At 38.8% G+C, this 26263-nt stretch overlaps 1 protein-coding gene across 5 annotated transcripts; it reads right to left on the bottom strand.

Annotated features, from left to right (window-relative positions):
• Positions 1–1944: 1944 nt before the first annotated feature.
• On the bottom strand, positions 1945–25421 carry KRAS (KRAS proto-oncogene, GTPase). 5 transcript variants are annotated; one of them, XM_061359945.1, is made up of 7 exons: positions 25239–25421; positions 24011–24249; positions 17904–18082; positions 15368–15527; positions 8369–8484; position 5604; positions 1945–2405 (listed from the first exon to the last, which is right to left on the bottom strand). In XM_061359945.1, exons 2-7 carry the CDS (start codon positions 24119–24121, stop codon positions 2289–2291), a joined length of 684 nt encoding a protein of 227 aa, XP_061215929.1. In that variant the 5' UTR covers positions 24122–24249; positions 25239–25421; the 3' UTR covers positions 1945–2288. The 5 variants fall into 5 exon arrangements, with proteins under 5 accessions (XP_061215929.1, XP_061215921.1, XP_061215911.1 ...); XM_061359927.1 differs by lacking the exon at position 5604 and having other exon boundaries at positions 2306–2405; positions 8361–8484; positions 24011–24133; positions 25239–25419; XM_061359917.1 differs by lacking the exon at position 5604 and having other exon boundaries at positions 2306–2405; positions 8361–8484; positions 24011–24245; positions 25239–25417.
• Positions 25422–26263: the final 842 nt, after the last annotated feature.

Genomic DNA, 26263 nt, shown 5'->3' with positions numbered 1-26263 from the left:
CCATTTACTCAAGGTATACTACCCACTTTTGCTATTTTCTTCATATATAATCAAGAGTGTCTAAAATGTGCAAATAACTAACTGTCTCCAAAATGTTTTAACCTTGGAAGCTATAAAATGTTTTGCAACATTAAGAATCTTTTCTCATTCCTTATTGGTCCTTATGATATAATGTTAGGTTCTCCTATTACTGTTTTTCAGAATATTTAATAATCTATATTTCACATCAAAGCTGAAAGGAGGGGAGGGAGCATGGGGTTTGGTGGAGGATGGGGAATGGGGAGGTGCAGGCAGGGAAGGGCATTATTTTTCTCAGCCACATTGAAATTAACACACAGCAATCCAGACATGCTGCAGCAATCCAGACAGGCAGCAGTCCTGCCTGTTCGGCAACCCTCCACCTACAAGATTTTTGGGGAGGGGGTGGAGGGGTGGGGGTGGGGGGGTATTTTAGAAGCAGGAGAATACTTTCCTCATGCAATTGCACCTTTGACATCCTATAAATGGTCCAAGTTACGCAGGTACAAGAAAACTGTACTGTGTAAGATTTGCACAGAATTCTTTAGGTATACTTCGAGGTTAGGGCAATGCTGCTATTCCCTGCTCCAGACTTTCCAGTGTCCTGAACTATCCTGCTTCGATGTCTTGTGTTTTACTTTTCTGGGTACACCAGAGTCACATTTTCATGTTTCACCCTGCAGCTGAGTTAGGTACTATGAAGAAGCATACCTTCAGGAACCCAGGCCCTAACAACCAACCAAACAATGCAACGTTTACACACAGTAAGACAACAGGAGCTGGCAACACTGGAATTACTACTGGCTGTTACTTCAGTGCAGAATACCTAGACTACTGCAGTACCAAAAACTGAAAGCTTCTGCAAAAATTCTGCATTAATTCCAATCAGAGAAAGGAAAGAGGGGGAGTGATCACAAGAGAACTTAAATCACAGAGAGAGACAATGTTAAAATCTTGGTCTAGCTTCACCATAGTCTAGACACTGGAATGCCACTCACCAACCATTTATTCTGTGCAACAAAACAAGTACTTCACGAACAGTACACAAACAACATCGACTCTGGAAACCATGTTTTATGCAGACGGTTTGTGCAAATTCCACACCATTTTTATGGCATAGTGGATTTCCAAATTATTTGCATGAAGCAGCTAAATTCAACTCATTCATTCATTCATTTGATGTTACTAGAATTTAAAATTCCTCCCCTATTTTGCACAAAATGGGCATCTGAAAATATTCAATGCCACTCTTGGGGGGGGAAAAAAAGGTATGGTTTTACTTCCCTATATAATTTAGGATTCATTCTGATTTAATTCTTATGATAAATTCTGGATCCACGTATGAATTAACCTAAGAATTTGAACCAACTTATCTGTTAAGGCTTTCTTGTATTTTCTAGACACATTAAGGGTGAAATCCTGTACCTACTGAACAGTTACTTACAGATTTGTCACACAGGAGAGCTAGGATTTCACCTTGGTCTTCAGACACAAAAAGTTAGTGAAAGTCTTAAAGCAATGTATTAACAATATCAAATCAACCTAATTCGAACTTTTACTTTTTCCACTGCCAGATGTGCATTGTTGTCTTTTTTTAATTTTTCTTTTTTTTATAGAAAAAATAGAGTATTTAAGGAGCGACCGAGACAAACTGCAGTGAAAAACTTCTTTTTTTTTTTTGTGAAAGTTTTATCTTTACATTCATTAAAGTTGATCTCAAATGCTACAAGACTAGATGCCTAGAAGCAAAATCTACAGGAAGACTATAAAGGCTTCTGGTCTCTCTATATTGCAGTCAGTCTAAAATAAAAGGCTGAAATGAAAAGTCTCTTTTGCTAACTAGTCCTTTTTCCCAACCAGATTTAAATGCCAAAAAAAACCCTAAAGGGGATGTCAGAATGTATAGAGCATCATTTCATTGTTTGGTTTGCACACAGAACAGAAGTTCACAATCAGTAAGAAAAATAAGAAGTTAGCAACTGTGCATGCACCAAAGAGTCCCAAGACAGTTCTCAGGTTTTTGTGTGTGTTTTTTTTTTTTTTGTTTTTGTTTTTTGTTTCACAGGCATTGCTAGTTCAAGAACCAACAGTCAAAGAATACTGGCACTTTAAGAGGAATGAAGTTTCCACTGTCATTTAAAACAAGCATTCAGATAAAGCTAACAGGATCATGAAGCAGAAAGTAAAGTAATGCTAAACCAAATGCTAATAATTTAGTGTAATGTACAAAAATTACTTAAGTACTTCTTAAGAATAAGGATAAACTGTATTTACATAATTATACACTTTGTCTTTGTCTTCTTTTTCTTCTTTTTACCATCTTTGCTCATCTTCTCTTTGTGTTTTCTGATTTCTCGAACTAATGTATAGAAGGCATCATCAACACCCTGAAAAGACACATACACACACACATTAAGATCACCTTAACAGACTGACACTGTATCTGCTCAGGTAAAGCCTGTTTTCACCTGACCTGATGAGGTGAACCATTCAATCTACTATGCTGCTGGCCAGGAGACGTTAGTGTCTTCTTTCTGAGGCTTTTATTAACGTTCCCTTGAGTAGACTGGGGGTTACAGAAATTGCCAGGGCAACAGTCCTCTCCAGCATTCCTGCTTCTTAGGAAGGGACATGCTGGGAGAAACACAATCAGGTGGAAGGACAACACGTAAGGGGAGTCTGACTGCATTGCTGTGCATGGGCAGAGGGACCTACAGGAGAGCAGTGGTGGGGAATGGGCTGCCATCATTTGAGCAATGAATCCTAGCCACAGGCTGCTCCCCTCCCGAGTTGTGAGCAGCACTGAAACAAGAACCTGAATGAACTGTGTTGATGCCTGCAACAGCCAACACCTGCCTGCCCTCTTTCTCAGCTGCTCCCCAGCCTGGGTGAGGTACTGCTCAGGGGCTGACCACAGACACCACATAGGTCCAATTCCATTATTATTATGGTAAGGAACTGAATTTAGTGTACGCCATCTCAGAGGGCACATGTCTCATTTCAAACTGAAAAAGTACAGGTACCACATATTTAGATTATATGTATGTATAATCATATAGATAATCTAAATCATATTGCCACAGAATAATGTTGTTTATGCCTTAACAATCTATAGGCAGCTTTAAAAAGTAAATACAAATATCTGTAGCAAGAATTCAGTACCAAAGACATAGTTATGATTAGTATCCATATTCAGGTAATTTATCAGGCACAGTTTTATAAATCATTACTTATGCAAATCAGTCCAATGTTCCAATGAAAATTATTATTTGATAAATCATTCTATTCAACTTAGAATACATGCAGAACACATTATCTATGGTGTTGTACAGTCACTTAAAATCTCCAAGGCTCCAAAAGGCACAACAGACATCTAAGAGCCACAAAAGCTAACGTTTCCAATTGAGTATTTTTTTGTGGAGTAATTATAGCTGACAAAAATAACTCTGGTCAAAAGAGAGCAATGTATGTAAAAGCCAGATATGAACCATTATCAAAGTACAATGTTACATGTTATGATTTGTAACAACCTATTTACATGAACCAGTTTATTGCTTAGCTTTCAGGCTGTTCCAAATTCCAGTCAAGTACCCATGTTGTCAATTAACCTTTACATTTAATAGTCTTAGTATGGACAGTTGCAAAATCATTAAAATAAAAAATTATCTTGATTCTTCACTGCCTTACTCCTGGTATTACCTTTTAGACAGATCAAAAATAGTAGCATGATGTTAATGAATCAGCAGACAACTGCATCCCTGTGGAACTGGGTCTAGCAATTTAGCCCTACAACTGACATGCAGCTTCCCACCTCTTGTCAGCTACAGAGATTACCTTCAAGCTGCCAACAAAAATTAAGACTCTGTTTACTCCTGGATGCCCACTTCAATAAAAAAAACTGAAAGAGAACTCTGAAAAAGCACAACAAGCAAAAAATCACCTAATTCATTACTTTCAGTGAAACTCCAAATGGTGATGAAATTTAATATGGAAAGTCCAAACACTGAGGTGTTAAGTAGCTTCACTGTTAAAGCAGTGCTCCCAGTATAACCTCTATTTATTTAAAACCTTCACATTCAAGTTCATAAAACATTTACACATGACTGATAGGCTGCACACAGCTTTGATCGAACATATCCCAACACTAATAGCACTTCTGCAAGGTCTCGCAAGATACAAACACCACTTGCAAATAGTTTCTTCTACATTTTAAAATATTATTGATCACTATAAAACTGACGCAGCATGCCTAATGGAAGAGTAGCCTCAGCTCTGGAAAAGGTCATGTCCCTCATGAATCCAGAGAATTAGAAATGCTTGATACTGTTTTACAGACAGCTAGTGTATTTTGCGTATAACTTCAGCATTAATGCACCGAGTGAATATTCAGCAATGCTCATGTAGGGTAATGATCTAGAAGTAGTGAGAAGAAGTGCATCTCCTGCAGTTCTAATCTCAGCTACAAGGACAGTATTAAGAATCAATCACCACAGGCAGAAGTTGCATTATTAGATCACAAGATCAGAATAAGAAAAATCTCTGCACAGTATTCTTCTACAAGACTGTTCACATTTCCCTACAAAACTACCTTTCAGTATTTCACACTGGTCTTTAGTATGTTGGACAAATTTTCATTATGAGGATGGTTGTTGGCTTTCAGGGGTGTCTTCAAATGAGACATGCTAAACAAAAACTGCCATTTCACTCTTCAAATGAGCAACCCTCACTACAGAGAAAATAACTTGTACAAAGTAATATCCAGAGACTATTACAGGCCTTTAAATACAGGAATTCACAATTAAGGCTGAAATCTTTATTCTACACAGTAAGGTGATGATCTATTAAATACAAAGTGTGTTGCAAATTATGAGGGAATTGATTTAGCTTTGGTCCTTGCATTTACACCTTTGAAGATCAAGCCTTTAAAATTATTAATTATGTATTCAGTAGTTTGGTCCTGCCACAATTCCTCATAAATTCAGGTCATGAATATAACATGACATTCAAAACTACATTTAGAATACCTGTGAATCAGAACTGGAGAACTCCAGATAAACTAAGGTCTTTCACTTTTAAGTCTATCCATACATGTTAGATGTAAGTGGTGGATATGGTGTTTACAGAAGGTCCCTAAAGGCATCAATACTGTAAGATCAAAGGTGGTGAACCTTTCTAGTTACTTCTTTCAGTAATAAGGGACTGCATGCAGCTGATCTTCCTCCCTCTAACAGTAGAGTTATTGTGTGCAAGCCTTTTGGAAAGCGTAAGATGTACTGAATGGGTGCTTTAAATCCAGGCTCAGGATTAGAAACTCAAAACTCACTGTGCACGCTTAGAACTATACCACACTGTCTCCATAAAGGTGCATTGACAGAGCTTGCTCCTGACACTTGCTTTTCCAAAGGGCAACTACAAAAGGTAACAGGAACAGATGTATCAGAACTGTTCCCACAGAAACAGCCTGCTCCTGGCTACAACTTTTTCTTGGAGCATGGTCCCATGACCATATGGAAATCTGGGTATCTGGTTTCATGGTTACAAGCATGCATGAGACTCAGTAATTCACCCAGCTATCAATAAGAAACCCTAAATTCATTTAGGAATTAGGAGTTCCTTAACACCCCAGCCGCAGAAACAGAATCACAGAATGGTCTGGGTTGGACTGGACCTTACAGATCATCTACTTCCAACCCCTGCAATGGCCAGGGAAACGTAAACAAGTTATAAATTGTAGATAAGAGTCGGTTTTATATTTTTTCTTTAAATATACAAAACATATACACATAGACAGGTATCAGTCATCAGCAAATTATTTGTACAACTCTAGTACTATGGAAAAAATCATTACAGTTTCAATAAAGAATCTAGAAACTTTTACATTCAAATCTAGAACTTCAGTAATTCAAACTTTTTACTATTAACCCAGCTGTCAGAATTACATTATCGATATATGTAACTTACGCCCTAGAGAAATTTTAGTTATAGTAAAATTTTCATGTAAAAACCTTAACACTTTCAAGAAAAGAGATCTTTTGAAGATTTTACATTGACTTTTAGGAGTTTCTTCTCGCTAGTTAGAAATTACAAACAGAAGATGTTCTGGACTTTACTGTGTAACAGCCAAAGGAATGAATCTCTTGGAAAGCATCAGCTGTTAATGGTAATCTGGGTAGCCAAAGTTTGCAGTTACCTTGTACAAGATTAATATAACTACAAAGGCATCCCATAAGCAGCAAGAGGATAAACTGAATATTCTTAGAGATAGCAAAACACTGTGAGCCATCCAATTTGATTATCCAGAGCAGGAAAGGAAAATAAATGCTTTCTATTATTTCAAAGTGCTATAATAAGCACTTTGTATTTTTGAAGTCTAAAATCCCAGCTGAAAGACTCACATCATTAAGTGCTGTTCTCCTTAGCTATCTACTATGCATCAGACGGAATTAATATGACTTCTTACTGAACGTAATACAAGCCAGTCTGTTTTAAATGCCAGATTTCTTATTCCACTAGAAACACTACAGAACTACAGCTATACCACAATAATTTTGGAGTATGCTTTCTCCATCTCAGCCTCTTAAATACAAAGTTGCTGAAATTACTATCAACACTACGTAGAATTCACTTGAGTGTAAAAACAAATGCTTCCTCCCCTGAGCAGGCTCTTGGGAGTCCTACAGTTTTACATCCAAGACTGTTTTCTAAATAAGGTATGGAGAAAAAAACAAATCAAAACCCAACAATATCCACTATTGATAAAAAAAAAATTCCCTGGGGGAAAAACAACCACCACCCAAAACCTCAGAAACATACTTCTCTTGGACATAGGCAGAAAGAAAGAAAAAGAAACTGATAGAAAGAAAGCACATATTCACTGAGCTATCAAAAAAAAAAAAAACCCCAAAAAAACCTTAAAATCTGAAAAGATGCTTCCACTGGAAAAAAAAACCAATGAAAACCACAATTCCCACCATCCTGTTCTCCCAAGGAAGTCCACAAAGAGGAAAAGCAGACAGATTCAGGATCTTTAAAGTCTCAGTACACAAAAAGAAATTCTACTTTGAGGTTTGGCTACATTAGTAAGACAGCAAGAAATGGCAAAGTTGCTTTTCAGCAGGCAGGCTTTAGCAACTTAATTCATATTGCTCTCATCAAAAGTAATCTTGCCAAGCTGCTGTTAGTTGTCTTTGTGCCAGCTAGTAAAGAATAAAACAAGGTATTTTGATGGTATAAATCTTATTGATATTTGGACTCAAGACTGGGGAGTTTGGTAACTAAAGCTTCCAGTTTCCTGCAAAGGAAACCTTTGATACAAAAGTATCACAAATTGTATGTTTTTAAGGAAACATCTAAAGAGTTACCTTGAAGAAGTAATTCTCTCATCACTTAAAAGCTGAGAATATAAGCCTGATCAGATCTAGCAGGAACTGATACGAAACAAAATTTCTCCTCCCTCCCCTGGAAAATGTTTTTTCTTTTACTGGGAATAGGAAATTCCAGGTCATCCTCTTACTGGACAAGTACGTAAGTAACAACTCGCTGCACTGGTACAGTAAGAGGGAAAGAAATAATGGGGCAATAATATATGCAAAGAGCTATTCTGATGGTTTATTCACAAGGCACTGGAAGGGATTTAGGTAGCACTTCTTCCGTATCACAACTTGTACTTTTCCATTCTCCTTCCTTTTCTCTTACAGTGGAGTATATGGATAAAAAATTATTTTGTGACAATTTTGGTTTTGGTGCTTTTTTGTTGGTTTTTTTTTTTTTTTTTTTTCCCATTACCCCTTTTCCTCCCTATTTTAATTCACTTTTGCTTTGCTGCTGTATTTCTGGAAATGGTAATTTTTTTTTAGAAACAGCATGGCATAAGGAAGAGCCCAAGAATTAAGAAATCCTGTATGCCAGCTGCTAGCCAAATACTGCTGTGCTGGATTAGGAACTTCCTGTTTCTGCATCTGAGGACTATAAATATTATGACCTTCTCCCCTCAGTTCATCAAGTTGAAGATTCAATCAATATTCAAGTCTCTGCTATATATCTATAATGAAACATTAAACCTCTTCACACTCAAAACTTGGTCTCTGTTTCACAGACAGAGAACTTAAAATGCAGTAAAGACTTCTTCATCTATTTATCAAAACCCCATGAAACAAAGAAAATCCGTACTTGGGCCTTTGCTAGGAATATTATTCAGGACTACAATACTGAAATCTGATTGGCTTTAGATCTTAATTTATGTCACTGATTAGCCATAAAATGTCCGATTTGCAAGATACCGTTGATCATTTTTATTTGGCAAGTGATTTGTAAAACCTACCCTGTTACATTACAAAACTTACCCTGTTACATTATAAGGCATTTTTTAATTTTCACGCACCCTGGAGTCTTTTCTTCTTTGCTGAGTTTTTTCATTCTGTACTGCCGAATCTCTCGTACCAATGTATAAAAAGCATCCTCCACTCTCTGCATTGTAAAACACAACTCCTTAAAAACTGCTTCATTAACAATCATGAGATACCGGGACACCCATGGCACAGGAGAAGAAAAAACACAACAAAACCACTGAAATTATGAGCTTTACGTGAGAGAAGTATATGGATCCCATTTAAATATTTAAAATGCTGGGCTTGCACGTTTGCTGCTTGATAAATTGTTTCGAATGCAAGCAAAAGAGAAACAGTCAAATAATTTCTTGATTATCAATTTCTGTGAATATCTATGCTTCAAGCCCTCCTATTTTTTGTGCAAGGTAACACTTGGATAAAAAAGAGTGAGGATTATGTTCTTCTACTGCATAATTCCACTGCACTGAGACGCGTTACTGAATCACACATTTTTGTGGGCATGGATGTATTTAGCAGCACAAAACCTTGTTAGATTGTTAACTGGGGGTTACTTATAAACACACACAGTTAACCACCTATTTTCACTTCCTAAGCAAAAGTGAGAACCTATTACTGTTTGAGCACGCAAAGAAAGCAAGCTCACTTATGTTCTGTTCTTTATGCAGGGTGTACTTTCTTTGCAAAAAATCTGTGAAGAAACTAACAAAGTATAAAAGAAGTCTAACCAGGCAATTTCCTAAGAGGTTACAAAGAAATAAAATCTGAGAACACTAAATTTTAGGCAATATTGTTTTTAAAGCTATTTATGTTACTAAACTTAGTAAAAGGGATATTCGAGTTATGGCAAAGTGCTTTTAAGAAGTACCTGAAGTACATTATAGTTCAGGGTAACTTTCAAAATTAATTATTCTTATAACTATGGATGTTATTCTTCCATGCAGAAAAAGCAATAGTTAGTTATTATCACATTTAAGAGCCTGGGTCACATCAACATTCAAGGGACACCTAATCTGTTCTCTCTGGGCTCACCTCAGGCAACCAAGAGGGTCCCATAATAAGAAATAAGTGCAAGCAGCCTGTGACGTTCTCCTGCTCACGTTTTTTCTCTGGTTGAGAAGAGCTCAAGTATTCCATGTATGACAGAGAGCTATGTGTTTTCCTTCTCTGGTCTCACACCCTACTTTCTGCAGCTCTGTGCTTAGGCCACCTGTATAGGATGATCCATAAGCATTCACAAAAGTATGAAGACTGAAGTTTAAGCAAAGAGAAGATAAAGAGGTACAGCACCAGCTTTCAATTATTTTATTTTAAATTGACTATATTTGTACATTAACTTAAAAATTTAGACAAATCCGAGAGGATGTTCTTATAACAAGATACAACATGTTTAGCTGCAGCTTTTAAAGGGGAGAGGAAATCTGCCTTACGGTCAAGCTTCATTGTCTCCTCAGCCAGATCAACAGGGCTGTTAATTTAATACAAACTCATTATTTGAAAATAAAACCAGAACAGACTGATGATTGTGGAAAACGGTACAACCATTTAAGCCCCAAACTTAAGTAGCACCAAATGCACAATCTGGGCTTGTATTTGGCAGATTTTCCATGCTTCATCTTTCCAACCCATCTTTATCTTATGCACCTAAAAGTAACAGGTAACATTTACTGCCACAGTTGTTGGGTCATTTTGCATGAACTGTGCCATAGGTTATCATGTTGAAGACTCAAGAATACTGCTGCTTATCTGCTCTTCTGAACTACAGCCACTTGAATGTCAAGATTAATTAGATTTATTTCTTGGACTGTATTTGTTATGAGTGATATGTCCTGTTAGGATGTAGTGAAGTATGGACAAGACAATCGGTCTTATATTCCAGGTCTGAAAGCTTGCAAAATGTGAAAAAAGCTATTTAAAAAACCCAGCAAAACCCAAGTAAAGCTCATTATTTTCATGTTTTCCTGGAAGGAGGAAACAGTAAACACTGACAAGGTGCTATGTGCCAAAGCAGAGGCTGTACAAGAATCAACATTTTTGTAAATCTACTGTTTTGCAGTAGAAATACATAATTTGATTATGGAGCTTTCACATGAATAATTAGATAATAATTCGTCCGTCAATGTTTGTTGCCAGCTTTCCCATCACCATTGAAATGTAGTTTGCTTTAGCAATGCAGAGAGGGAGAGACACAGAAAAGAAATTGCTACCACTGCCACCACCAAGAATAGGCTTATGGATCCCCTTATGAAATAAGGTATTCTGAAAGAAAATCTGTACAGAGACACATTTGCTAATGTCATTAGTACAGGGTGACATTTTAAAGAGCCAGGTACCAGTCTTATAAACTTAAGAAGTAATTTAAATATCCATTTCTTTTAAAATTCTTCAGTATGTTTTCCTTAAATTAGTATGGACCATATCTCTAAAATACAATCAACCAGTTCTATTAGCTGTCAGAACTGGAAGCAAAAATACCCTTTGGCAGATATTAAAAATTTCAACATCTAAACAGCCCCAAGAACCCATGACCTTGAGGCAATGTTTTCAAGATGCTTTTGACTCCTAGGAGACAGCCAAACATTTGATTTAAAATGACTATGTGCAAAGAAAGACTATTTCAAGCGCAAACAGGAATTTTCACATGTTCTGCTTCTGTAAATAATGTTTAAAGGAAACTAATGAAAGTTAGCTTTGGCATCTCAAAAGTGTTCTGTGTCCACCTTTATACACTTTGTAGGAGCGGGTCTCTTAAAACCAACTGGTAGACAAATAAAGCAAAAAGCTATTCATTTAGCTTTTAGGGTTAGCAAAAAGATTTCTATTCACTTCCATAAAAGCACTCCCAACATAAAACTTCGTAATAGTAGAGTCAGCTCACTCAGTACTGGAGAATACAAACCTGCAAAAATCTGCTAGCTCAGGCAACTTTTAGCTTATAGGTTAAGGGTAATTTTTTGCTGTTTCTAAAAGAGATCTAATACTTCAAAGGACTGTTTGAAAACAGTTAGTAGAACTCAGCCACATGCAAAACCTCCATTAATATGGAGAGTGAGGGGGTGTTAAGCTGATCGTGTCATCTGACAGCGGTTAAATACTAAACATACATTAGTAAATTCATATTAAATACTACACAAAATCACAATTAAAATCAATCTCTCCAAAGGTAGGAAGTACCAGAATTACAGCTGTCCTACTTCAATTTAACTCACTGGACACATGTATCCTCTTTTTGCTGCACCTATTTATCTTTACAACAGGTATGTAACAGACCTGTTTCCTGAGCATCCTGGAGTAGTATTTTTTTTTTCTTGGGCCCTTGTTCTTGGGAGGAACTACGCTTTTTTGGAAACGTTTTACCTTACAACAAACTACCAACATGGAAAAACTCAACTCCCGTTGTGAAGACTGACAAAATTTTAACTAATTAAAAACAAAGTTTTAAAGTGGAACTTGCATACATGACCCACATTAAAAATTGCTTGAAGTAAAACACAGAATAATATCATTAAACAGATACAACAAATCTCTAAAAACTTGGCAAGGTGGTTCAAGCAAACTGTCTTAAGATATCAGTTACTCATGAATCTCAATGAGATGTAGGAATGCTGTTCTCTAAACACTGCACTGATTACTTCAAACCAGGCACAGGTTCTCAACTTACTTTCATCGCAAATTTGGGGCCTAACCTATTGTACATCAGACAGATGAAATAACTGTAATGCTTTTTTAACAGCATCCTCGTGATTTAGGTCAACTTCATTAAACACTTCAAAGTCTGTTCAAGTATATATTCTCAATGAGACCAAATGCTTTGGGGTATCCTTTACAATGCTTACAATAATGTCTATTTATCTGCTTTGCCTTTGAATTGGGTTCTAGCAGGACAGTCAAAATGTTCCCAAGGAAAACAAAATTCTACAGTCAAACCACATTTGGGATACAGCCTTACAGCTTTTCCTTGTGTAACTTGCAGGCAAATGGAAGGCAGTAAGGAATGCAGGATTCAGCCTTGGCACAGATAAATCAGGTTTGCCTCTCATCTCTCATTGATACTATTGATAATACTGGGAGCCATATGCTCATGTGGATAGGGGAGAATTTTAATTTAAAGCTTATGTTAAACAGAAAAAAGCAAAAACAGCTACTAAAATAAACTTCAAGAAATTGCATCCTTCTACATAAGGATTGTGAAAGAATTAAGTGTCATTGATGCAAAGAATGAGTTTAAGTGATGCACATGCCTTGCATTTAATAAGAGTGGCTTTGCGATCAAGAGCAACAACTTTCCATTTTCATCTTCCATTTCCTTCCCCAGAAACCTTTCTGACTCAATCTGAGCTCCAGCAGAAGTGGGGCTTGAGGAAGGTCTAATGCAAGGATGGTGGGGGTTCCTTCAGCAGGGCATTAGTGCTGCTGTTTCAGTGCGGTAGGAGGTACATACAAGAAAGGAAAAGAAGGTTCCTACTTCTAAATATTCATGTCAGATCTTCTACAAACTCCAGAAGTTACCAGACCACAAGGTACATCTGCTCGTACCTGGGAGTTCTGAATGTAACCAGAAAGGACCAAATATTTTTATTTATTTATTTTTAGCCAAGGACTGAATTCTGACCAGCAGAAATATAGTCTATAGGCCACATGGAGCTCACAAAATGGTTTGAATCCCCTACTTCAAAAGGTTACTTTGGAAGAAGGTGTATATACATGCACAATCTTTTTATGACAGTGTGACTTAAAGATCATAATAGGTAAATGCATATGTATACACAAGCACACATGCAAATACAGGTGATCTTGCTGTAATTAAAGATCAGGTTCTTCCTCCAATTCACTTGTCTTCTCAAAAATATTTTAATAATCCAGCATCTTATGAAGCAGTTTCATAACACATTATGAACAGCGATATGAAAGAAGTCAGCAACTGTGCCTAGTGGTTCTAACTTTTAGAAGCCAGCATTCTCAAAGAGTGTATTAGGCATCTTTATTTTAAAGTCCATGAGACACCTTTAGGGACTCCTTAACTGTAAAGTGTATAAAGCTCAGCTTTGAAAAACAAAAACCGAAAGTCAGATTCTTTCTGTAATACTGTATTTCTCTAGGTACCAACAGAAAAGCCCCAGATAAAAGTAGTCAAATTATAGACAGCTCATATATGACTGATCTATTGTACTCTGAAACAAGTACAAACCTCCTTAAACAGACCTCTTAAAAGTCTGAAAGATAAAAAAAGTTGATACGACTTTGTGTAAATAAAGATTATAAAACTGAAGTGGTGATTGAGCATGTTGATTTAGTAATGGTGAGGCATGGTGGGGCTGCCTGTCAGAGTAAACTGCAAGGGAGCTGGGGAGAAGAAACCTTTGAAAATACATAATCACATCAAACTATTAGAAAGTGGCTATGCAAAAGGAATGTTTCCCCAACAAAGCCTAATGCTCCATGAAACGGGCTGAACAGAGTAAAATCTCGATATGAGTACAGAACTTTTTACAGTGAGGGTGGTAAAATAGTGGAAGTGGTTGCCCAGAGAGGTGGTGGATGCACCATCCCTGAAGACATTCCAAGGGCAGGCCGGATATGGTTCTGGGCAACCTGATCTAGTTGAAGATGTCCCTGCTCACTGCAGGGGGTTAGACTAGGTGAGCTTTGAAGGTCTCTTCAAATCCAAACTATTCTATGATTCAGACCTCAAATGTAATTTCAGAGTTCCTCCTTTTTTATCCTAACATCTCAATGACAGCCACCTTCCAATACAGGAAATATCAAATACAGGACCTTCCAAACAAGAACACTGTATTTATTCAGTCCACTTATATGCTACACTCTTTGGAACGCTCTTGTGGCCTAATTTATTCTCAGCCATTAAAGCTGTGCAGCTGGTTTTCTTAATCCTACCTAAGAGATTATTGCCAAAAGTTAGCATTTCTTTGATTCTTCTGTAAAATTTTACCAATTAGTCCATGTTTCAACTTGTCACAAATTTGAGCAGGTGTAGCAAATTTTCACTAATAAAATATTCATTTCTTATATACAGGACAAGTTATTTTTGGATATGAGGAAATTTTGCTAAGTGATGCATCTGAACCTACTTAGCAGTTGCACTGACCTGTTATTCAAATTGCAGCGTTCTGCTCTTACTTGCCATCTCCTGCTACAACTAATTTGTGATTTGTAACTTGCACATAACATTTGACTGTGGAGATTATGAGATAGTCAGCTATTCAGGCCTGACCTAATCTGTACTAACAGTAAGTCTTTACTCTTAGAAGAAAACCCACAACCAGCATTTTTCAAAAAGAACGCTTTCTTTCAGAAGTACAGAACCGGTTTCATCTCTATCTGTAGAGCCTGTCTTCTCCTGAATGCAGAGATTTGTACCTAAACTTTGAAAGAAGCACTGAAAGGACCCTAACAGCTGCCTCTTCACCTGTACCAGCTGTGTGCAATAAACCAACAGGGAGCTCTAAAGTCTTAGAAGAGTATTAGTTTACACAATTAATCCAGTCATTTCAAAAAAGACTTATGGTCAAATGCTTAGCTATAAAAAGGGATATCAAGCATGTCCCATTAACACTGAATCAATGCCTCAAAGAAAAATTCCTTTTGTTATTAATGAAAAGACTAAAACCAAAATAAACTAATTTGCTGTTTGTCTGCTTAATCCTCTTGCTGAGGAAAAAACAGCATTTCACCTCTCAGTACAACTGTTTTTCATTCTATTAAAACCTATCAAAACATTAAGAACACTGCAACTGTTTGACAATGGAGAGTAATGGCAGGCCAGGTCTCATGCTTCAAGTTTGCACAGCTGAAGCAAATCACTCATTAATAAACAAGTACCAGTTGTCAGTGAGTTCACAGAAAGAAGACACACCACAGGAATTTCTATTCTGGAGAAATATATCTATTGGTATGACAGAGCAATCATCAATGCCTAGAATAATTATAAATACATAATTCAGATAAGATTTCTGCATTTGTTTCTGGTAAGTTTTGAGCTTTACCTGTCTTGTTTTTGCTGATGTTTCAATGAAAGGAATTCCGTAACTTCTTGCTAAATCCTGAGCTTGTTTTGTATCTACTGTTCTGGAAGGCAAATCACATTTGTTTCCTACTAGCACCATTGGGACATCTTCAGAGTCTTTAACTCTCTTTATTTGTTCCCTAAAAAGAAAAAAAAAAAAATAAAAAGACTGTATTTAACAGGTATTAGTGTATTTAACGATTTTAAAACAATGAAAGACTCCATCATCACTCCTTATGTTAGTTTCCTACACATACACTATTAGAAGCCATCAAAAAATAAACTGACCAGTCCTGTCACTCTCAAGTTTATCACCTTATTTTTAAAAACAAGATTATTTTTCAAACTTCTGCACATATTTTTTAACAGCTAGTGCCAGAACAAGCCTAAGATGCTCTGACATAAATCTTACTCTTACCTCTCATAGTCAGTACTCTGAATACTCAATTCATTTGCCAGCATGAAACACTTTCAAAGCATTATGCCAGTTGTCTGTTTTGGTTTGGAGGGGGTGGGGATGGTGTCTTTTTTTTTGTTTTATTATTAAAAATAACATTACAAACTCTGCATTTAGACAGGGATTTTTAAACTTTGAAGACCACCAGCCTGGTTTTGTACAAAGAGAGATTTGGCAAGAGAGCCGTTTCAACCACTGGTTAAAAAACATTTTGAAACACTAGTTAGAAGTACTTTCAAAAATCTCAAATAACAGTAATTCATTTTATTACTTTTGCCTTCCCAAATAATCTAGCAGTATGTTCCTTAATTAATATAATCACTGGTTTTGGTTATTTATTCATAAGCCTTCAGCTTCAGTCTGAAAGGTTATCCACAGGTGTGTGAATCCACAGTAGAAACTCCAGCATTCGACTCACAACATTCTTTGAAATTAACTGGGAAGGACTTCTTATGCAAAACAGCAACTGACTTTAAAAAATGAAAATTCCACATGAAAACCTCTGTGCTCCATCCTTTTACATTAGCATCTACCTTATTTTTTCACTTCTTCCTCTGCAACCAGAGGGAAACCACTTGTAATAATCCGGTGAGATAATGAAGACAGGTTATAGTTTTTCTGAGAGCAACAGACGTCTTTCTAATTTGTCGCCCCTACTGTGCTCTTACATGGGTTTTTTTTGGTTGGTTGGATTTGGTTTTGTTTGTTGGTTTGGTTTTGTTTTTTTTTTTTTTTTTTTTGGTGGGGGGTGGTGTTTGGGTTTCTGGTGGGTTTTTTTAAATCACCAGTACCGATACATTCAGTTAGAAAATTGTATATATAATTAAATTTATACAAAAGCTGGCTAGCTCAATTTAAATATAAAAAAGAAGCAGTCCTCAGAGAAGGTGCACACATTCATAACACTCATCTCTCCGTGGGTTAATATGCAGCAGTTGTGCCCCTCTCATTTGCAACAGTACTCCCCTGATCTCACAGCTGCTCCAGGGAGATAAGCCAGCAGTAAACTATTTTTGTAGGTAGGCATTTACCTGTTTAACTACTCACATCATCACACTGCAATCAAACGAGCTGATTTGCTGGCATACAGGAGAAAATGAAACCATGCCACCAGGGCAGTTGCACCTGCTGACTTTGATGACCCTGAACTACCATGGTATCCCACCTTAAATGTGGAACTGTAACTTCTATTTGTAACAAAAATGCGTAACTTTGGCTTATAACTAGATGTTAGGTTTGTGGGTAACGATGATAGCAGAACACTCCTCCACCATACGGTGACATGGATCTGACAGCATTATAAATGCCTAACTATGAATAGCTTAGCATTATGTGTTTGGAACTGATCTTAAATGGATGCTGCCAAACTCAACAATCAGTGGGATTTGCATTGCCTTCTAATACCCAAGGAGAATTCAGTATAATAGTAAGCTACTGAATTATAAATGATCTGGTACAGTAATCACCAGAAACTGCTTTTTCTACATTAGTGTAGCTGATAATGAAATCATGAGTTGAAATTTTTAGCTAATTATTAAGATAAGAGTGAGGATGAAGAAACTAATAACAGGTTGGTTTTAGCAGTCATCCTGGAGCCCTCATTTTCTGTGTGTCGGCTCTTCTTAGGCGTCAGGGCTCACACATGTTACTTTTTAACATTCCACCAGTATTTCTGCTCCACTCTCAGAACAAAAGCTAGCAATTGACATTATTGTCTGTGCAATTTCAATTGGATCAGTTTTGCCATCAGAGCACATAATTTTATTTGTGGAATGGGCAGACTTTAGATAAGTCTTCACTATGAATAGGCAGAAACACTAAGTCACATTAGTTTATACTAGAATAACTTTGAGATGTTTTTTCTGCCTAACTTGAAAACGAGGCAGCAGATTTTCAGATTACCCAAAATTCCAGACCTACAAACCCACAAATAATTCGCTAATTTGCAAGTTTCCCCTTAGACGCCATGTCATAAGAAACCATTCTATTACCCAGTGGAAGAACAAGCAACCTGTCCACTTAATACAAGAGTTGTTTGATTAACTTTCAATATACACACCTATAATGGTGAATATCTTCGAAAGACTTTGTATTGTTTATAGCAAATACACACAAGAAGCCTTCCCCTGTTCTCATATATTGGTCCCTCATTGCACTGTATTCTTCTTGACCTGCTGTATCAAGAATATCCAAGAGACATGTTTCTCCATCAATTACTACTTGCTTCCGGTAGGAATCCTAAGAAAAGAAAAACACATACAGCTTGGTTAAACACAAACAAGTAAAATTTCAAACACCTGTAACTCAAACACATAAGAATTAAAATCCAACTTTACAGACAGTCAAATGAGAGTAAGAAAACAGTGTCCCAAATTTACATGCATACAGTAAAATCCAGAAGTGGGAAGAGCACTGAAAGACATTATCTTTCTGTATTCCAGTTCTTTAGTGAGTAATAGCTCATGTGCATACACACAGAAAAAGGGCAGTGTTCTTATTTTGCACAGAAGGACAAAAAGTACAATTTGGATCCAGATCAAAAGCATCTCCCCTTTGTCTCTGTTAAGGAAAAAAAAAACCCTAAAGAAACCAGTGATCCTGATTTTAAAAGGATTGACTTTATTTAAGCTTACTCAATTTGCCAATACTTTTTTTCCTAAGTAAAACTTGACTTTCATTCTACGGATGGTTACGAAGGCATTGTGCCGCAACAATGTCCAAAGTAATAAACCAGACAGAATACACAAGTAAGACAACTCCAAAAATCTATACAACTAAAAGGGAAATAGAGCATAAAAAGCCTTCAGTATTTGGGACAGGAAATCTGTTTTGTGTGCCTTAAGTAGATGCATATAGTCATATCTGTTACTAAGTTACCAAAGTTGAGTTGATACATTTGAAGTTCAAGTTCTTTAGCCAGGCCAGACCAACAGAGTTGTATAAACACCCAGACAGGTTGCTTCAGAGATACTGAAACAAATTATTTCAATACTATCAATTCAGAGCTTTCAGGTAACTGATCAAGTGACTAAAATCTGTACAAAGCATCAAGCAACTAGATCTTAATGCCTATTTACAGCTCTTTTTGATGCTAGGCTACTATGAGTACATAGTTTTAGTGATAAGAACATAAGCATTATTTTTCCCAATAACTTCTATAAACATCTACATAGTTGAAATAAAAACATGTCAACAGCTTTGAAAACAGGTCATCAAATAGCACTGTGAATTATTCTCAGTAAGGAGTACTTACAACAAATAAAAGGTATAAACACAAAATCTTGGTATTACCTTTCAGATCCCTTAGCTGGATATTAACACAATATTGCTGTTCTTTTTAACACTATACAGAGATGAATCTAAGCTACTGTGAAGAAAATTAAAGAATTAAAGTTGCAATTCTAGCCAACTTCAGGATGTATTTAGAATGACCTTCCTTCCTTTGTACCCATTTTAAGGCACAGTACACCTACTCCTGTGTGCTTTCTATATATTTGTATTTTTACAAAGGGTTCTATTTCCTGTTGCTCACACAAAAAAGCAAGCAGGAGATAATTGTATAGAATCAGTATCTTAAACTAAACAAACTCTATAATCACACATTTGTCTTCAGCCTGGATGATATTTAACAGTATCAGGTAAAACAATATTAACTGTTTACCTTAAAGATAAAAGTTTACTTCCAACATGATTTTGGATATATTTATTTCGCAGAAGTGCAAATTCAGTGTTCAAGAAGTAGGTAACTTCAGAAACCTGTAAGCCACGTTTAAATATTGCTACAGATGAGACAAACAAGTTCCAATGCGTTTGAAAATAAGGTTAATATTCTCATTGCTTAACAAGAAAAAAAACCACAAACCCAAAAAACACAAAGGGCACATTTTGGTTCCAATTCACTTAAATTCAACATTAGATCCCCCATGTCCTATGTTACCTTTACGACAGTTCACAGTGAAGTATTAGCTTCTATCACCATACTCAGCACATTTACAGACCTTTCCTTCTCTCATCTTACAATTTGACTGCTAGTTTAAAAACATGAAAAACAGTTCTTGAAAAGCCTGTATTATTCCTTTACATCTTAGCACTTCAAAGGAAAAGAAACTCCCCTCAACTGAGCTCTAAACAAAAGCTTTAAGTAATTTTCATCAAAGAAAATCATTTTTTAGAGAAGAAAATCACTTCTAAGAACTGTTAGTTTTAGCAGGCCTAGAATGTTAGCAGTAGCAGCAAAGATGTACCAGCATAAAGCACAGCACAGGCACAAAAAGAAGGAACGCTTTGTGATAATGGCCATTTTGCCCACTTCTGGTGAGAGAATTTTGTCACTAACTAGAAAGGGGATTTGAGGCGGAAGGAAAAGACAAGACATGGGAGAGAAAACTCAAGCTTATTACTTCCTTCCAAGCTACTAAAATAATAAACACTTTGCTTTTTTGTGTCCCCCTCTTTTTCCCCCTGCAAAACATCAAACGTGAGATCACATTTGTCACTGTAGGAAAGAAAACTGAAGCACCACATTAAAACCTCAGGCTACTGGGACTGCCAACCCCATTATAGCGAGCACCAGTGTAAACATAGCCAAGATAAAATTTGTTTATTTAAGTGTTACCATACTGTAAAACTTCTAAGTCCTGCAAAACAGAATGTAGGATGAACAAAGTGACACCGCTCTAGTACTTGTGGCACTTTTGCTTCAAGACATCATTGCAGAACTCAAATGACCAGACTCCCTTCCAACAACAAAAATCCTCACCAGCTTTCAAATCTATAGATTTCAAAATTTATAAAAATCCAGTAGCTTTACTGCACATTGGGAGATTTACAGTGATAAACGCCATGAAGAAGCAGTGAGGAAGCATCCAGTATAAGGCTATTAAGTAAAAGCAAAATGCAAACTAGAGCATTAACGTAGAAGCAGTACTTGACTCCAAATACAAATTTGCAGTTTTTCCCCAGTATACTGACTCAGCATATCTATATAAAAATGTTTTTATTTCATTAATCATTTAACCTGCTTTTATTGGCCTTTCAGAAGCCTTAAAAACCAGCATGAATTACAGTAAAGGAGTAATTATTCCATCTATTCCCAAGCACTGATAAGAAAATGCAATAGGAGTCTCAGCTATATGCTACATGTGGAATTTATCTAAAACATGTCCCACTGCTTAATAAATCCTACCTAAGCCAGTAGCCATAATTTTGTAAAAATCCACTTTAACAGTGATTTTATGTTAAAATATCACAGCTACTAAGAATAAGCTATTACTAAATACTGGTGGAAGTTTCACAAGTGCATAGGTCATTTAAGAACATAGACTTAAATATCAGTATTCCTAAATCAGCCACGGGATTTTGCTAATCCAATTGAAAACCCTCTGCCAGGCAACTAGCAAAGCTGTTCTTTCTCTAGAACATTTAAAAGATGACATATATTTAGCACTAAAACATGCTGAAGCTGTAAAAAATAATAATAATAAAAAAAATCAAAATTTTTTGTGATAGCTTGTGGTAAGATTTAACAGACCTCGTCCAGTAGAGGGCACTAGCCCAACTGCTCTGTGTATTAGAAACCCAGATTTACAAGGGTAATGTACACACAGTTAAATAAAACACTTAAAAAATTACATGGCTGTAAATCTACGCTTAGACACCTACCTCAAGTAAGATATGAAATCGTGAAACACATATAAAGCTTATACATTGGACTAACAGTAGCCACCCAAATATACACTGATTTTAATTTCTCCCCCTGCGCCCCATCTTCTGCTATGCTCAGATATCAAACTACTGTATTTTTCCCTCTACAATTTGCATCATGTCTTCACAACATGAGAATTTTAGAAGTGTTGAGTTTTATTTGGTTAACCACAGGAGACTTAAAATTATTTAATAACTGTGTAGTTGTGGGATCCATCATATATAACAAACACTGAATTATCTTCTCAGTCTATTACAAAATATTTAGCTTTATTTTTTATCTGCCAGGGAAAATAAGTATTTTGGCAACAGCTGTATAGCAATGAAAGAAACAGTAGTAAGTGAGAAACTACTGAACTGTCTTAACTGTTGTTATTTACTAGTAAAAGCAACTTTAGCCTTATTTCCTCATACTGCATAAAAGCCACTCTACAGCTATTGTTCTCTGATCACCCCCTACCACCCCAACCACATCTATACAGGAAGCATAATCAAGCAACTCTCTTCAGCTGAACAGATCCTGCTCAAGCAAGGGCTTGAGCATTTAAACCCAATTCATAAGCCCACTCTCTGCAGTATGTTTGCCACTCCAAATCACAGATGACTCTTCTAACAACTGAATTATTTCTTCCCTACAAGCTTACCTACCAGATCATAGCACTGCAACTGCACACAAAGAGATTTACCGCTTAAGTAAGAAGATAAGCCTCCATCATCAAGGTCTCAGAACTCAGAAGACAAAAATGTGAACTAGTACTCAGACAAGAACTTGTACAAGTTGCAGAAGATTTAATACTTTTGCATGCAACAAGTTGTGGATGCTGGTAAAACCCATTGGGTTAAAGGTTTCTGATTCTGGACCACACCGCAGTGTTACAGTCATCCTGCACACTACAGAGTAAAAGACACAGTTCTGGGATTTTGGGTTCTTTTATGAGGAACTGCATTTTCATCTTATAAGTCTGCATTAAAATGTATTTGGCATTCCTCAAAATATTAAGCTTGTTGATTATCAAAATCCCTCAAGCAATTTAGGAATTCTGGCATTTAAGGTTTTGCACCCCTTGTTTACACAGTTCTGGCTTCATATGACAACTCAGAACACAGAACCTCCACAGTACTTTTTTTAATGCATAAACACATCTCCAACCTCAAAGAAACCCAGATGACCATGACAAGTATTAAAGACCAAATCCTCCAAAGTTCCTTTTGCAGGAAAAAGTAAAATCCCATTTCGATTCTTCCTCTCCGAGTTTTGTGTTTGCTGTTTGGCAAGTGTGTTTTGGATGACTTGTTACGACTTCACATCTTTCTACTTGCAAGAGCTGCCCTCCTAGTGGCAAGTCACACACCCTTACTCTCTCCATAGGTCAAACCTTCTACAAGCATACATGGGGCTACTTGGCCATGCAACAGATGGACAAGACAACATGCAGGCACATTAATGTAAACGCAAGCCAACATGTCTCTGTTTGGGGCATAGAGGCCTGTACTTCACTGGAGTAAGACATCCTACCACCTCAGGCCACTGGCTCCTCTTGCTTGTGCCTACCTGAAAATGACTACAGAGCCATTTTCCAAGTCACCATTTTAAGCCAAGATTTAAATCCTTGTGATTTCTTCAAGTGAGCTTGGGAAGTGCCTCACTGTATAAACATATAAATGAAGTCATAAGCTACAGAGCTTTAGTGCTGGGAACATAAAATTCTTCTGTAACTTACAGTGTCATTTCTACTTTTACATGGTCTGAGGTTATTAAATCCAACAATCCACAGGAGACTTCAGGCAACACTAGTATTTTCCTTATCTTTAAAAGGTAGAACTTGCCTGCTCATTAAATACCTTTAAAATATTATAACTTCTAAAGCTTAAATACAATTTCAGATTTTGAGGAACTGTGCCATGTATTTTAAAGCAACCACTACAGTAGTTATATCTTTTCTAGGTACAGAAGCAGGCACTGGTGGTTTTTAAATAAATAAATAAATAAACAAATAAAACCAGGCTCCAAATTCTGCTTCATTCACCATAACATTCCAGGACACATTTGTGCTGTGTGAAACAGATCCTAATGATAGAGGCTGCGAAAGCCTGATGCATACATTTCAGAACTACAAATTTTCTCATTTAAGAGGTTGCATACAAAGCCATAAAGAGTTTCGCCAAGCATTTCCACATCAATTTGTCAAAAAGTTTGTCACAGAGATCCTAAAAGCATGCATCCAAACTGTCCAACAAAACACAGCAATTAACACCATACTTTAATTGAACATAATCGTCCATAACCAAATGAAGAAGCACAATTTCCTCTCCAGTGCTGGTCTGATGCTGATCATTACTTTTGAGTGGTTTTTATTATAAAGCCTTGTTCTATGTTTTCATGGTAACTGTCCAAAAGTACTGAACCAGCATTTTAGCTGTTAACCTCTCTTCACAAAACGAGTGCAAGCTGATATTGTTTACCTCTATTGTAGGGTCATATTCATCCACAAAGTGATTCTGAATTAGCTGTATTGTCAAGGCGCTCTTGCCTACACCACCAGCTCCAACGACAACAAGTTTATATTCTGTCATTTTTTAGCAGACCTGATGACAAAGAAACCAACATTAAGCAGAGTCGGGCTCCGGCTAATGAGGATGCTGTTGGTGCGTTCTCATTCAGTTTCGCGTTCCTTTACTATTACCGGAAAGCAACTCCCTCCCTGAAAGACAAGACAAAAAGCTGTGAGGGCATGCTGTTTCTCAAACAAAATTATACATAAGAAACATAGCGTGGGGACTAGGCTGAAAGGCACCGACTACAGAGATAAAAGACCCAGGATACACTAAACCTTGGAAGAGGTCAGACAGTATTTCTCGCGGGGCAATGATGCTGTTCGCCGCCGCTTTCCCCGGTGGCTGTGGAGACCTCCCGGATCCGTATGGCAGCCCGGCCAGGTTCACCACAACCGGGGAACCCGCCTCCCGCTGCCGGGCGGCTCTGACGGGACAGGCGCGGACCGAACACGGCTTCACCTGGGGGCTTCTCTGCCACACCTGTTTAGGGTTCCGGTGTATTTGCTTTCCCGTGCTGGCCCAGCGGTGGGATCCCCACAACCTCCCGCGGGGCTCGGGGTGCCGCTGCCCGCCCCGCCCCGGCTCCCCGCACTCAGCGACGCGGCCAGGCCGACCAAACTTTCCGGCGCGGCCCGGCGCCTCGGCCCCGCGCACAGGGGCTGGAAGGCTGGGGAAAAGGGAAGGGTGGAAGGATTAAACTGAATGGATCTGTGAGGAAAGGGGAGGGTGCGGGTCACTCGGCAGGAGCCGTCGGGCTCACGGAGGGCGTTGGCCACCTGTCCCGTCGCCCCCTCCCGCGGCCGCCGAGCCACCGCCCGCACCGCGGGGAAGGACGGCGGAGGAGCAGGCGGAGGCTGCTCCGGAGGATGCCGGCGGAGGGGAAGCGGGGCAGGGCGCAACCCCGCGGGCGGCAGCGGGACAGACGCCGGGTGGAGGCCCCCACCCAGTTAGCCGGCGTTCCGGCCCCTCTGCAGGGCGACGCCGGGAGGAAGGAGGGGGACGCGGAGTCGGAGGGTGTCCGGCTCTGGGAAGCAGCACCGCTCCCTCCCCACCCCATCTCTGAAAGGAAAAGAAGGGGAAGAAAGCAAACGCGGCGATTCAGTTCCAGTTCGGTGGGGTATGGGGCAGGCGGTACCTGCCTGGCGCTGCCGCGGGAGCACGCTGGCACCTCCCTTGCCCGCCCCGCCGCGGCGGCCGCTCTGCGTTCCTTTCCGTCCCGGTCTGAAATGGCGGGGGACGGGGAGGGCTGGAGCTGCCGAGGGAGCCGAGCGCCGAGAGGGTGGATGGGTGGATGCATGCACTGGAGCGATCGATGCGCTCCGCGCTCCCCCGCCCCTTGCGGCAGCGGCGGCCCCTCCCTCCTCCTCCTCCTCCTCCTCCTCCCCCTGTCGCGGCCGGTTGTGGCGGCGCGGAAGGAGGAGGGTGGGGTTGGGGCTGCCCGTTGCGGGCACCGGTAAAGGGGGGCTCGGAGGAGGCGGTTTGTGTTGCAGCGTGAGGGAGCGCTCGTTCGGGAAGTGCGCGTTCGAGGCGGGCGAAGGGAAATAAGTACAATTCCAGCGCTTCCTCGCCATTTCCCCTCCCTCATCGCCGGCGGGGACGCGGCGCGCACCGCCTCAGCTCCTTAGTGCTGAGGGAAGGAGGTTGAGCGGCGGCCCCGCCGGTTCATGGTGACGGCCGGGCGGTGAAAGGCAGTGCCTGGCTTCACCTGAGAAGCATTCTTGGCCGTAGCCGGGCACGACGGTGTCAGCCGAGGCCTTGCGGAATGGCTGCGAAAGTTAGGAGCCCGTTAAAGTTGTGCTGCTTTTGCCCGTTTCTAAATAGGATGCTAAAGCTTTAGTAATAGGTACCGGGATGCTGTGTGTGAAAGTTAATGAACACGGGGGAATTGGGGGGGGGGGGGGGGGGGGGGGGGTGTTAAAAGCAAATTAACAACTTCATAGTGAAGCCTCTTCTCTTGTAAAAAGGCCAAAACCATAGTTCCCTGTAATTGAAAGGCTTTCATGTCGATTGGCGTACTACAGTGTCATTTATGTGCCTGTGTTACATCCCAAGCACTAAGAGCTGTTTGAAACACGTTGCCAGGTCTCAGACAAAGGTTGCGAACCTTGTTCCTTACAAAGCTTACTCCGAGGGTAACTGCAGTGATGCCGATTGGCTCAC

Source organism: Neopsephotus bourkii, unplaced genomic scaffold (assembly GCF_033783945.1).
Source record: "Neopsephotus bourkii isolate Nb327-2 ecotype Australia unplaced genomic scaffold, CSIRO-AGI_Nbou_v1 NB_107, whole genome shotgun sequence".
Lineage (NCBI taxonomy): Eukaryota > Metazoa > Chordata > Aves > Psittaciformes > Psittacidae > Neopsephotus > Neopsephotus bourkii.
This window is presented reverse-complemented; position numbering and strand designations above follow the sequence as displayed.